The 15,472-nt window shown below is 36.3% G+C and overlaps 1 protein-coding gene across 1 annotated transcript in view; it reads right to left on the reverse strand.

The window, feature by feature from the left end:
• Positions 1-4,756: 4,756 nt before the first annotated feature.
• The window catches only part of RAB22A (RAB22A, member RAS oncogene family), a 13,308-nt gene continuing 2,592 nt past the window's right edge, over positions 4,757-15,472 (reverse strand). Inside the window, exons 3-8 of the mRNA XM_009998751.1 lie at positions 15,094-15,173; positions 13,990-14,071; positions 10,158-10,229; positions 9,384-9,490; positions 7,476-7,585; positions 4,757-6,096 (exon numbers count right to left, since the gene is read on the reverse strand). Coding sequence (XP_009997053.1) covers positions 5,999-6,096; positions 7,476-7,585; positions 9,384-9,490; positions 10,158-10,229; positions 13,990-14,071; positions 15,094-15,173 — 549 coding nt within the window. The 3' untranslated portion in view covers positions 4,757-5,998. The remainder of the gene's footprint in view (positions 6,097-7,475; positions 7,586-9,383; positions 9,491-10,157; positions 10,230-13,989; positions 14,072-15,093; positions 15,174-15,472) is intronic.

Here is a 15,472-nt window from a genome sequence, read left to right on the forward strand (position 1 = left end):
TGCTGAAACAAAGGTTAACCTTCATGCTTTATTTTACAGGCAAACATTTATTACACTGCAAGAGCTATATGCATATCAGGTTATTTTTGTGCCCTGAATACACAAATGCAAAGTTTCTTGTCTAGAAGAAACCTTCAGAATTATTTCTTTCTTCATTTTCCTGGAGGTGAGGATTACAAGGGGGAAGATTGCCAGGAAGTCTTAAGTGTCTTACAGCTACAGAAATGCAATCCATTTCTGTGTCTTAAATAATTCACTGTGTCACAATTTCAATGCTGAATACACAATATTCAGAAATACAAAGTACAAAATATGAAGTTAAAATATAGAAGAGTTTGTCATGTTACCAGAGCCTTAGAATAATTTGCTCCCCCAGGTGAACATGCTTACAGCATTCGTTATCTGGTATAATAAAGCAGTGGTACATGTCTCAGCTGCTATGTTTTTGTAACAGTTTCATAAGGCTCTACTAATGAATCATGTTTTTGTTTACAAATATTTGCCACTGTGACAGATACTTCGAGAACCTTTGATAAGAAAAAGACACTTGCCACCTATTGGCTAAATCCATAAGGAAACAAAGAACAAACTGTCAAGCAAACATAATGGATTTAATAGGAAATACATACTGTAACACAAGTAAAAGCAAGGCAAGAAAGTAGTAGTGAACCTATCTATGTGGCAGGGTTACAGCATATCCAAGTGCAACAGCTGGATGGAGTATCACACAAGTAAAGGGCATGACAGAGTGGTCTGTATCCTCCCACACTGGAACAAGTAACAGGTGCTTTGTTCAGTAATACTCATGAAAAAATTAAACAGAAATGAAGCAAGAAAACCCCCATCCTTATTAAAGAAGAGCATCTTCACTAAGGTAATCACCAATCCTTGAATAAAATTCACTGTTAGTGTTTAAACAAAAAATTTAAGAACCCAAACCTGTAAGATGATACAGTGGGAAAACAACATTGTTTTTTCTAAGAAGTCTTCATTCTTGAATGAGAGCAGTTTCACTAAATGCTGTCTCAATTTTTTGGAGACAAATTATCCTCCTACCTTGATTTTTCATGTAAAATAGGAAGCACCAAATAACTCTACACCACTAAAACTTCCTAAGTATTTTTAGATGGCTCTTTATAGCACATATACACTAACAACACTATGTTAAAAATTCAGAGTGGGGAGGGAAAAGTAGGAAGAGGAAGGAGGAAAAAGCTGACCCTAGGATAATTTTGACATGTAACAGACTAAGCCCATCAATTCTCTTGGGTTTCAAGATAGTCATATGCCTTGAAATATTTGTTATCTGACACTTTATGGATAAAGTTTGGTAATGCACAATTTTTCCAAGTCATGCATTTTTTATTCTAGCTCACCAAGAAAAGGTTTGCAATCAAACTTAAGACCTCCAAAATATCAAAGGAATGCTCCATAAATGAGCATTGGTGTCAGAAGGCTTAATTTTAGGGAAATATGTTTTGGCACCTGAATTCTTGTAGAAGAAACAAATATGTGGTTTCAAGCATATTTCTTTTGACAAGCTTGAGCCAAATGACTCTGAAAACAACAGCTAACATGACTTGTTTAATACTAAAACCTATACTTCTATCTTAGATTGATAATTCACACCAACATCCTATGTCTACAAATCTTCTTTTGAGAATTTAGAGCAGATTTTTTAGAAGCTTAGTTCTAAGCACCCAGTTCTCCTGCTCCAAGTAACTGACTTATGACACACAAACAGCCACAGGGCTCTCTGTTACATGACTTCCAGCTAAATAAGTTAAGAAAGTTTGTCCTTCTCTCCTGTACATGAACAGAAGAAGCCTCTTTTTTAAAGGTTTAAAGTGTTTAATAGAGTGTTTAATACATGAAGCTTTTAGAAAATGCATAGGCAGTGTAGAAGTTTAAGTCAGTGAATTATTCAGATTCTCATGTTGGACATTATTTTTTTTCCTACTTCTATGTCGATATTGCTGTTTGTAAGTGAGGTTTGCAACAGGGTGACTAGCTACACAGTTCAGACAGCTTCTGTCCTGTAAATCATCAATTCCCAAGATAGTCTTTGCAGATTGCTGACACAGCATGCCACAAATAAACTACACAATCCTTCATAAACATTATAGACTGTTTCACAAGAAAGTCATTCAAACATCACGTATACAGCTTCCCTTTCCAACTAATACTCAATGTTAAGTGATATTACAGCATTAACATAACAATAAATGTTATTGAGGCCAACCTCTAAACCTTTCAAGTCACCCACCCTGAATTTATTATTTTTTTTTTTAACTAAAATGAAGATTTAACAAAAAATATAGACTGTTCCCAATACATCCCACACCTCTCAACCAGGTTAAAGGATTAGACTTCCAAATGAGTAAGTAGGCATTGTCTTGTCTCCTCTTACTCTCTTCTCAGGCATGTAAATAATCATTCTTGAGCAGGCTGGCAGCATTAAACTAGTATCAGTACACCAAACCATGAAAGACTCAAGTCTGCATAAAATGCTGCTCTGACCTATTAACTGTCTGATCCTGTAGCACTTCAAGGAAGTGTCTCAATGGTGTCAGTATGGATTTGAAGTGCAATGATTTCTTTTGATTCAACATGGATGAAGTAAATTAAGTCTTTATTTTCTTGGCAACAGCAAAAGTTGTTAGAATTGTCTTACAACTTTTCAAAGCACCTATTAAATTTTTCAGTAGTTTGACCACTAGATGTTTCTGTTATTAAACAGAAGCTTCCAGATCTCACTCAATTAGGCATTTAGTATGCCAGTTTTCAGCATGTACATAAAATACACTACAAAACTCCCTTCAACACAGATCAAGAGCCTGGCAAGTCAGCCAAGAGATTATTGACATTTAGAGGGTTAGATGAAGACACTCCCCAAAACTTGGGGAGCATGTTTAAGTTGCTCCAAAGCTTAAGAACTAATCATTTATCAAACAATCTTTTTGCACAGGTCTGAACTTCCATGAGAAAGAACTGGTGTTGGTTAGAAACCAAAATAGTAATATTTTGTCAGTTAAAAAATCCTATGGATCAATATGACATGCACCTCAGTACATTTTTACATACATGATACTTCACTCTTCCAAACCTGTTTTGCAGCAATTAATTCCCTTTGGGAGTATCTGAAAGTCTAGTCTTTATGACGAGCCCCATTCATTAAACAAAAAGTCACAGTGGAATAACTTCAGTTCAGAGGTTTTTTAGCAACTTCTTAACAGAAAAAATCTTAGTAAAAATTTAGCTGGAATAGCACTTCAAACACTCAAATGTATCTCCAAATAGAAAAGATGTGTTAGGACAATATATAACCAATTTCAGTACGTCTAGAGCAAGATGAAAATGGATGGCCTGCCAAATTATTAATACAGAAGAAACTATTTTTCTCCAACAAAAATGAAACAATGAACATGTGCATCTCATCCAGGGAAGACTGCATTCCAGCTGTCAACTGATCAATAAACAGTTATCTTGGCTCAAAAGAACTTACATCAATACTCTAGTCATTAAAGAGGTATATGTTAAAAAGCAGCCTCACTTCAGTATTTGTAGTTTGGACAATCTGAAACACTGGCTATCTCCATGTTTTCATGAACTGCAACTGTTCTCATTAATTCAGGATCAGAACTGCAAAAAACTATGAAGTATGCTGGCATTCCACCCAGACTGGTAACAAAACAAGAGAGTCTGAGCCCATAAGACTTAGCTACATTTGAGAAGGGCCAGATTGTTGCTGCTTCTTTAGTGTTTTGGGGTGCAAATGGCTTCTTTGTTTTTAAAATCAAATTTTGGCATAGAGCAAGAATAGATCAGAAAGTAAGTTCATAAAGATTTGCTCAGGTATATGGATGTCTCCCATGACTGGAGAGAGCTACAATAGTTTCAATACTTGCCTAGAGTTCACTATTTCCTTCTCAAGTCAATAAATCTTGGATAAATACTATTAAACCGTTTTTGTTATCTCACTGAAAAACAGATTTAAACTCCATTTATATCACTTGCTCACTCTTCTTTCTTTAATAAATATATTTCTATTAAGCATTTTGTAGAAGAATTACAGTTTCTCTTGGTAATTTATTTGCTTTGAACAATAGAAAAAAGGTATCATAGATCAGGCTGAACACCCAACAAATCTGTTTCTACTAGGAGATACTTTGTTAAGGAGCAATGCTTCAAAGGGGCTTCAAACAGCCTTCCTTTGATGAAGATACACTTCTTGGGCTCTCTATAAGCATGTAGTCTGTAAAAATGTGCAAAGGAGCATAATTGACAATGCAGGGTAAGTAAAAGGTGTGATAGAAATCACCAAGTAGCCACCAAATTTCAATAAAACATACTGATGTATTCAAAACCTCACTGTAACGGTTCAGCTGCTTTGCTCCAGCATAACTCTAAGGAATTTTCACTAATACAAACTAATCTGAACTGTAAGTCCTTTCACGTAGTGCAGAATTTCCTACACTCCCTTCAGAGAAAGTACTTGAGATGATAGAAAACCAGATGACAAAGAAAGAATAATCATCATGATGATCTCATTTTGATACTAAAGCTAAACAGCACATTTTCATGTACACTCAAGTCTATTAAGCTCTTTTTCTTCCAAAGTATGAAGTCTCTCACTAGTGCTGGTAGGAACCAAAAGGTAAAAATAAATAAAATAGCACAAGTGGGTATGGTCAACCTATAGTTTAATTGAAAGTGTACAAAAAACAATGCAGAATAAGCTCAAGGCTGATTTGCTAAAAACCCTCAGATAAAAAAAGCCCAGGAACCAAGAGGTAACGATCTACATTACCATGTCTTAAGGTTACTTCCTATTTGTGTTTTTGTGCCCAAAACAGAAAAAACTGGGTGCACCACAGATGAAAGCTTGTTCAACAGACAGACCTCATGCTGCACCAACAGCATTCTCTATTGGCCCTTTCAAATGAGGCTGAAAGAGAAAGAATTTCAGTCTGCCTCTGGATGAACTCACAGTGCTAATACCTAAAATGCAGGAGAAAACCTGATGGAGATACCCCAGGAGTTTATCCATAGGTGTGGAATGGAAGGAGTGTGTAAGACTGCATTATTTTTTACTGTTTTTACATAATTTATAATACTTTAAACACTGGTCTCATAAATACAATATGAACACTTTACACATGCCAAGCAATTAAAAGCTTTCCCCAAAACCTTTTAGGTCATACCAGAACCACTGGTAGCACCTGTTTACAGCATCTGTTTTTAGTCAGTAACCACTTAATAGTCAACTACAGCTAGGTTTTCTTCAACCAACACCTTAATATTAAAAATCTTGTAGGAATGAAAGGATGCATAAGCCTATCAGTCTGCCTTAAAGTGATTAAAGTCAGCATTAAAAACAAGATTGTCTGTGGTTTAAGTTCTGTTGCTTGTGTCCCCACCCCTGGCGCATATCATCTTTAAATAAAAAGTGCAAATGGGATTTGGAGACTGGATGGACTAATTTGCCTATTATTTGCCTTCAGTTGCTTCTTCTGTAGCCACGTCACCTCAACAGCTTCATCGTACTTTCGATAAGCTACATTAAATTTAAAATAAGGCTCACTGAAGAAAAGGAAGCAACTAACTTCCAGATTTATCCCACCCTTAAGTCCCACAAAAGTGCTCATTTCCCTTTTAACAAAAAAACCCCGATAAAATCTTGATTACAAAACTATTAAACATTTCAGTTCTACCATCCATAGTCACCTTCCTTTCAAGCAAGGCCAAAAAAGCGATGATGGATTCCCTTTGAATGCAAGAGAGATTACACTTCTTGTAAGTAAACAGGCTGACATTACTATTGCAGTATTTTCTGCAAGTGTACAGATGTCAGATGGACTGGTCCATTTTTGTGGGACCTTGGGTGTATGAAACACCAGCAGATAAAGATCTAAGACTGATAATATAAACCCAACATGAACTATTAACTTCCAAGACCACCTACTGTATAAACAAGTCTGATTTTCTAAGGGATCAGTCAACAGCAGCTGCGCTTCGTCACTGATGGCTGTCTCCTAAGTTTGAAGCCCTTACCACTAGATGGGGGGTTGGTGTCAGTTGATGGAATTCTGCGACCTACAAGGAAGCAGAAACAAAATAAATTAAAGCAAACATTCACTTGAAACCAATTCTAAGCATTCAGTACATTTTATATACAAAAATGTGTCTTCAGTTAGTCACATGTCATTAACGACAACAATCCTGCAAAACAGAAGGATGGCAGTGAAGCTACACTCTGTCTGTAAGAAGTAATGCTTCTACAAACAAAGCAGCAGTTTTAAGCTAATTTTGCAACATTTACACTTCAGGCTTATCTAGACTTGGAGAGCTAAGCTATAAAAGCACCCAGAGAATATACTCTGCAGGAGCCAATACCAACTGGAATATCTTCAGCAAGAACGATCATCTTAACCTGTATTTCTAGAACAGAGCACCTGCAACAGGCCTAGCACTGAAGTGCTTGTAAAGATAGCTGCTTTAGTAATCTAATTAGTCTTTAGAATTGATTACTCCTTGTTAAGTATTCTTTTCTGAGGAGAATTTGTGGTTGTTTTTTTTTCCCATAGTTTATTCAAGATGAATTTTAAAGAGCAACAATTAAAGTCAGTAAACCAGGAAGCTAATCTACAACAAATACTTGTTACATCCACTTCAATATATTCAACTGCTTATAAGGACCCTATTTTTTTTTCTTTAAGTCGAAAGCTTCTGTAGCTATTCAAAACAGAATTGCTGTGCACACATACACACAAGTGAATTACTGTTTGTCCTCTCCACAAACAGGCTGACATACCTGCACATTGGTGCTACTTCCTGAAACACACCCGGCAAATAATAGTGCATGGAATTCACTTTGCAATACTGTCTGCTTTTCATTCATGCAAAAAATTGCACTATCATCTTCATCATAAGACAGAAAAGATTTGCAATTTAATTTAGAAAACCCAAGGTATCACAAAAATACTTGTGCAATATCTACACAAAATAGTTTGTATTTTCTAAGCAGTAATCTCGCATTCATGAATTCTTGTCTTTTTGAAAGGGCCCTGGTTTAGACTAAGCACAAACACTAAGAGCAAGAACTTAATCCATTTTCTCAGCTATATAAAGATTGGATCTTCCCCATGCAGTTTATTTTCCATTCCATGACCTTGGAAGCACTAATTAAAACATTCAATAACAGATACAGTAAGATGACACTGACTTCTGACATGAGTGCCCTGCTTGCTATTTATCCAGCAGCATCACAGTAGGCTTAAAGTCTCTAGCAGGAATATTTAGAGGTCATAAGATGACCAAAATTTGTATGGCTCTTTTTGCAGTTTCTACTCATGTCCGATTTTAACAAATTTGTCAGTATACTCCCACCTAAGCAGCACAAAAACAAATACATTAATCACACTTCTACTTGAACTTCTTTCAGAAGAAATTACATTAGCTGTTTAAATACTTACTAATTTCTATAAAGAGTTCATTAATGTTTATTGCATTTTTCGCACTTGTCTCTACAAATATTGCATGAATGGAATCTGCATAGTCTTTAGCATCTTTTTCCATGACTTCTCTAGAAAAACAAAGCAGAGAAAAAACTGAATGCAAACACCCACATTATTCAAAATCTTATATATTAAGCTTTTAAGTGTCCCATTAAATTACTACTTTGTATTTTACCTGTTTGGCATCACAGTGCTCCCTCATCTTGAGGCTGATGCTCATTCTTTACTCTATGCTGCCTCCCTGCCTTGAGGGATGAGCATCACTAAAGCACAGCTATCAACTACACAAGGCCTTAATCTGTGAGACAACATTACAGTGGAGCTTGTTTCTTGAGCACTCTAAGCATAGGTCTGCAATCATCAGGGACTGCTTCATTCTCCACCCAGTTTTAGATGTACTGAAAAGATCCCAAAGCATTAGTTCTACTAATCCAGTGGATTTCCTACAGCTGTTTACAAAATCAAGCATCTCACAACACAGCACTATCTACTAATATATGATTAGTACAGCATTTGCTTTACATGAAGCATGAAGACATAGCTATTCTCAGGAAAATATTTACACTAAGCACAGAACAACAGCACCACGAAGTGAAAAAGTTATTCTGCACCCCCAAGAAGGCAAGATATGGAAGTCTGCTTCCTCAAACAATGTGAAAAAAACAAACCCCGGCAGAGGTGGAAAGAGGACTGGACTATACATTGTATCACCTTACACACAATTTCTAGAAAAAAACATGGGCTACTTTCAGCAACAGGGGACTTAGAATATCAAAAGCAGAGACTGTGAATCAGACTCAAATACTGCCTCTGACTAAAGTATGAGGAATCTTGCCCATCAGCTGGGATAGCAATGTTTACATAATTTATGATGCCATCTAAGCATCAAAAAATATTCATGTAAAGCTTAATACTGCATACCTTATATTTGTCTTCAAAATAATTTTATGTCATATTTTCTTCAAGACATGCTGCTTCTAAGAGAAGTTGTAGGAGCTTACTACATAACTCCTATGTACAAACAATTTGTAAAACTATACTAAAACCCAATTTTGCAGTGTTTCTCTAAATGCATAACCATCTGTCTCCTTTGTGACACCAGCTGTGGTAACTTTTCCAATGAGATCTAAAACCAAAAAGTTTGCACACACCTTCTGAATTTTGGCTTATTTAAGCAGGACATCAACAAAAAAGGGAGTTACTTTGGTTTTAGTACATGCCTTTTTGAAAGTTTGGCTGTTCATAAAATTTCTCAAGAACTTTTCTCACTCCCTGCAACTATTTCAGCCACAGCCAATTCCACTCCAATATTTAAGCAGGGAAGGAAGGCACCTGAATAAGCAAGTCAGAAAAACCCACACAATGCTTTCCAACAGGCTTAAGGTTTTTCCCCAACAAAATGAGGTGCTATAGACTGACAGGGGTACTTCTTACAAAGTGAGGTAAACAGCTTGTATTACACTGTAGTTTCACAGGCAGTTTAGGCTTGTGCAACTTGGCACTGCCATCAGAAAAGGTTAACCCTGCCTCCCTGTAAACTGGTCCTTCCTAACCCTGCTTTCCCACTTCTGTCATGCCAGCAAGTGTTAAGGGTATGAGCAAGACAAATACACTTGGATCAGTTTTCCTTTTTTAAATGGTTAGTTTTAATATGGATCCATTTTATAGCCTGATTTACTGGCAAGACTGTCCAAGTACGGACTAACCAAATCTTCTGACAGTAGTAACCCATTTGACTCCTTGTGAAACTGCAATGCTAGTGCAAAACAGCTTAAATTGCTCTGTACCTTTCACCTGCTCTGAAACCTTAAATATTTAACATTACAAACTTCAGTGAAAACCTCAAAACTGTCAACAGTTATTTACCTTACATCATTAAGATCACACTTATTTCCTGCAATAGCTACAACAATGTTTGGAGGTCCATGCTGTCGAAGCTCTTTAACCCAGTTCTTTAATGTTGAGAAAGTTTCCTGATGTGGAAAAAGAAAAAAAAAAACAAACAACAACAGAAGGAATTAAGTGTCAGAACTGGGCCATAACACACAAAAAAGAGAAATCTTAATGCTGGGTTAAGATTAAATTTCTTACCTCTTTTGTGATGTCGTACACTATAATGGCTGCTGCTGACCCTCTGTAATACATTGGGGCTAAAGCACGAAACTGAAAGAAAGAGCATACACTATCAACCTGATCTTCCACTGACCCCATGATTTCCTTAATATCATTAGTATTGAAGAAAGCTAGCTTCAAAGCTCTCATTAGTGGAAAACTTTTTTTTACCATTCTAGAGAGGCTGTGCAGCAGAGCACACAAAATTCTGTGAAAGTACTGTTTTGCAAAGTCAAATCAACAAGTAGTTCAGGGATTAGCAGCACATTCAGTGAAAACCTCAAAACTGTCAACAGTTATTTACCTTACATCATTAAGATCACACTTATTTCCTGCAATAGCTACAACAATGTTTGGAGGTCCATGCTGTCGAAGCTCTTTAACCCAGTTCTTTAATGTTGAGAAATTTCCTGATGTGGAAAAAGAAAAAAAAAAACAAACAACAACAGAAGGAATTAAGTGTCAGAACTGGGCCATAACACAAAAAAAAGAGAAATCTTAATGCTGGGTTAAGATTAAATTTCTTACCTCTTTTGTGATGTCGTACACTATAATGGCTGCTGCTGACCCTCTGTAATACATTGGGGCTAAAGCACGAAACTGAAAGAAAGAGCATACACTATCAACCTGATCTTCCACTGACCCCATGATTTCCTTAATATCATTAGTATTGAAGAAAGCTAGCTTCAAAGCTCTCATTAGTGGAAAACTTTTTTTTACCATTCTAGAGAGGCTGTGCAGCAGAGCACACAAAATTCTGTGAAAGTACTGTTTTGCAAAGTCAAATCAACAAGTAGTTCAGGGATTAGCAGCACACCTGTTGCACAAAGCAGGAAGCCAAACTTGACCTTACTTTGACTAGATTAGAATCTCTCATTTAAAAGACTGTAGATTATTCACAGACAGAGACCTGCAGGATATAAGCTCAACCTTGAACTCTGAGTAAGGAGAAAATAGTCAGAATTGAACAGTTCAAGATACAAAAGGTAGTTTCAAGAAAAGTAGCATATATTACTGCTGACCTGTCATGTCCAGAAGTTGGTGTCAACCTCTAGCTCAACAGATCAGTCATGGCACTTTTAAAAGCTAGAAATGTTGATTTCTTCATAATCTAACTTATGGCTTTAGGGATTTTGCTTAATTTTTTCCTCAACATTTGAAAGTTGGAAGGATAATTAAATCTAAGAGCTGCAAAAGCCCACAGTTACATGACCTGTTGCAAACAGAGCTTTAAGGAACATGCTAGATAGTAAAAGGCTACAGTAATTTTATTGTAATTTTTAGAATGAAATTTACAGCAGCATATTTGGTTGGTAGTGCATTTGCAGGACATAAACCAGGCCTACAGCTTTGTATAGGCTCAGTGTTATGAATCCAGGACTGAAAAAATGATAAAGCACATGATTTCATTGCATCAAAAAATACCAATTGAGCATTGTTTAAACCAGCGTGATTTTCTGGTAACTTAAAAAGAAGCAACCAAAACTCTCAGTCAAAGCACACATTGAACTGTGTAAGGTTTGATGTAAGCATGTGTGATTTAGAGCTTTTGTGCATCTTATTACTCAGGGTAAAAATCATTAATAGAACACAGTTTTTTGTTAAGGCTTATTTGGTTCTAATAAAATACCAATTTCCTTTTACTTAGTACAGTTCAACTGAGAGCAATATTACAAATCATAAAAACCTTGCTATAAAGCAGAATTCCAAACCATTTACATTTGGCTCTCAAATTCTGTTTTGAAAACATGATTTTGAACAAAAAGTTTAGAATATAAAAATATTTAATAGTGGGAAAGAGAAAAATGGAGAGGCATTCAGTTCATGATGGACCATAACTCCTCTCTTCCTCCTAAGCACTAAAATGTAAAGGAAAACATATTTGGTAAACCACCACTTGGACTGGTTGCAACCTGGCTTTTTGATTATTAGACTGTTTACATTGGGAATAAACCAACTTTCACTTGCTGATTTTGTACTACTCTCATTTCCTGCCTGCTAACACTTAGATACTTTTTTCCACCTTAGAAAAGTCAGCAGATAAAATACATTAACAAAACAGATGTTACTATAGACGCTGAATTTTCCTTTTGTTATTTGTTCCAAAGATTTCAGCTTGCCCTCTAGCCTCTGAGCTGTGTTTTGTCAGAATCATTGACAATGTAATTACACAGAGAAACTGTCACAATTGTTAGGTGAAAAGGCAAAAATTCTGATTGCTCTAAGTGTTCTCCTATCCACTTTACTTGGTGTAAAAGAAGTAAGACACGTGTATAGGGAAATGAGATGTGAAGCGAAGTAGTGCACATTTTCATCTCTGGAGGGAAAATAACCAGCCATTCCCTGAAGCCATCTAGAACAAGGGGTTGCCCAGTGTAGAGCAGAACTACGCACTGCTGGGCTTTTGAAATGGAAAATAGCAAATGCTCCTCAAGAAGCCAGGACTATGATTTTTGTGCATTACACATCATAGCTCAGCAGAAACATCTGAGTTCCAAGAATGGTGTAGATATTTTTGGTATTCCAGGTAACTAGGGACGGGATCCCTTTGATAATTCATGGTTGTTGCACAACCAGAAATCTGTGCTACAAATTTCAGGGCAAGGCAGGTCTATAGACCATTAAGTGACTAGCAGCAAGTCTAGGACTGTTATGTTTTGGAGAAATAAGTATCTATAAAGATATTGGCATAGTTTCAAAGCAAATATCCTTGCTCTCGTATTTCGCTGGTTTCCTTGGATATATTTGGTCCCTACAGTGTTTTCTCTCAGGTGTGGAGAATAAGCTTCACAGGTATCCCAGTTGCTGGGTCAGAGCCTAGGCAAGGAATCTCTCCTTTTATGATTTCAGTAAAAATATCAGGCAACTTATATGTAAGAAAATTAGAGGTATCACTCAAGTCTAAAGAAGACAGGAAAGGAACACACTACTAATATACAGATAGGCTTCCTCAAGATTGTAGTGTGCTGAATCCAAAACAGGGTGTTCTCCCATTGCTTACAAACACAGTTAAAGTCAACAGGATGGGATGCTAATATGGATGTTTCCTGCCAGTTGTAGCAGGCATGTTTTTAAAACTTTCCATTTAAAGAGTACTAGCCTCTCAAAATTCATCCTCTGCCTCACAGAAGACTCACATTCTAACATTAACAATTCAGAATGGGCTAGGATGCTCATTTAAGACAAACTGTGACAGCAAATGCTGACTGACTGCTAGTAATGGAAGGACTTGGGACACTTCTGATAAGATGGATACTACTGGACATAACCCTGGGACACATCCCAGACAACATAAGTTTGCTTTATATAGTGCTGCTGGATGGAAATGAATCGTCAATCAAAATCCAGAGCACCAAAATGCAATACAAATACATTTGAGTAACTTTCTAGCTGCATTTAGCCAGTTATTAGCCTAATTTAATGATCCAACCTCATCAAACTGACTGGGGACAGCTGTGGTGTCTACACCTTTGTTACAGTTAGCTCCCATCCTAGATAAACTCATCATGAGTAATTGTTATAGTCAAGAAACTGCAAGATGAAGCACTGTTAATACAGCTAATGTAATTTTTATCATGGTTACGAGGAATCCATAGACAAGCAAGTTAAACAGCAAGCAAAGTTTTTCTTTTAAATTCTAAGTAAAAATAATGCAAATTAACTGCAGTTTAATTTGATTTTATTTATAGTCATTTTCTTGAAAGCTTTTGTTGCCTTCCCTCAGAACTATGCATGCTGCAAAGATCAAAATCCTAAACTATCAAATATTTAAATTTCAAAATAAATTTCTTGACATAGCTTCTAACACTATAAGATCTGAGAAGTAAAACTTTACAAGATCATTTATCACCCATGATGCTACATGAAAAAGCCTGAACTAACATCCTACTCACACTAATAAACCTAACACTGAAGCTAACAGAGTATGTCCAGAATTAGGGCCTTAGTTGTACTATGAAAAACTGTAATTCATTTTATTTTGATTCTCGTGTTGCCAGTTGCACTGGCTGCAAATACTGCAGAAGAGTATTTAAAACTAAACTAGAAATGGTACTAAAGACAGCTGCTGGCTTCCTCCCCACTGTTGGGTTTTGAAATGGCACTCTCTCTCACTTAACTTAAACCCCTCATTTGTTTTAGAAGTTCCTCTTCTTAGGTAATTGGCCTCAACGTTGTACTGTCACCATAGCAACGAAAAATAGAACTGTATGCACAGCATCTGTATCTTGATGGAAATCTGCACAGAAATGTTCTAATAGGTGTTTGTAAAATCAGATCCCATTGTGACTTTCAGGGGCAATGCTGAAGAGCAACCCAAACTCTAGCAAGAACTATCACTACAGATATTTATTCTACTTACCCGCTCCTGTCCAGCTGTATCCCAAATTAGGAATTTATGCAGCTCATTTTGATACTGTACAGTCTTGGTCATAAATGAAGCTCTGAAAAAAATTACAGTTTATGCTTTTCAGAATATGAACACATTTTTTAGAACATAGCTACCATGAACTTTAAAAAATATTTACATTTCAATAGAAGTACTTCCCACCCTCCACACCAACCTGACAAACACAAAGATACCATCATTGTTTTAAGCATATAAGATCTTATGATCCTGCTCAATACCTGTCCCCTGAAAATACTGCAGAATTCCAAACTTCTTCTACTGTCAGTTTTGGACAGGATGAAGGATAGGATCCTGGAGGTGGCCTGTACTGGAGTTTCTTACACAGCACTAAGCTCGCTGTAGATTCAGTTAGAGAGCAAGAGTCCTTCAGCATGACCAACAACATGAAATACTTGAGTCAAAGACTCAGAATTTCAGTTTATCTTGGATCTTAAGCACCACTAGGGCATAGATTTTCATGATGTCCATAACACTTCTGTAGTTGATATAATTGGAGTCTTTAAACATGTTTCAATGTTAATAGGAGGAAAAAACAGCTACACTTGAAAAAAGGAAAGACAGCAAATACACAATGCTTTAAACTGTTAGGGTAACCTTCTCCCCATTCTTTAAGCTCAGATGGTTTGCCAAATAGCACATCAATCTCCAAAGTTGATTCTCTTTTAAGATGCTAAATGTGAGACCACAGCATCCCTAGGACCCTATGTACTTCCCACAGAATATCTTGCAATCAGATACCAGTATTTACAGCTGAAAAAAGAGGTGGGAGGTGTAAGCTTTGTTCATAACTTGGGACTCCTAGCAGGATTTTGCTAGCTGAGATTAACAATACAAAATGGGTCCAGTTCTTAAACATGAAAATGGAAGTGCCAAATACAGTCCTACATTTCCTAAGGTAGTTCATGAGCTAAATAATACTGCGATCATGTTTATTATCACATTTAGCTGCCACACATGAAGAATCCTCACATGATCTACGCAGGAGGTACAAACATATATACATGCAATTTGGTTTCATTCTTGAGTAAGTCACATTTACTTTATTTAGTTTCTTACCCTATTGTTGGGTTGATATTGGGATCAAAGCTATCTTCTACAAATCTCCACACAATACTTGATTTGCCCACACCAGTGTCCTAAAAATAAGGACAAAAACAGTTAAAAGAAACATTAGTTACTATAAAGAGATTATTCTTTTTATCCTCAAATCTTGCAATACACTGTACATGACTAACACGTTCCTGCAGACAATCTCAGAGAAGTTAGATTCTGAAAGACTTCAGGTATTGTACTAATACAGTAGAAAAATTTAGTGCCTCTGATAAGTGTTAAAGATGTTTTTATAAAGGACTACAAATCTGCATTTGTGATTATCAGTTATTGAAACTTTTTTATCTTTTTTTTTTTTTTTTTTTTTTCCAAAGCTATGCACAAT

Source organism: Chaetura pelagica, unplaced genomic scaffold, assembly GCF_000747805.2.
Source record: "Chaetura pelagica isolate M959 unplaced genomic scaffold, ChaPel_1.0 scaffold275, whole genome shotgun sequence".
In the NCBI taxonomy this organism is placed as follows: domain Eukaryota; kingdom Metazoa; phylum Chordata; class Aves; order Apodiformes; family Apodidae; genus Chaetura; species Chaetura pelagica.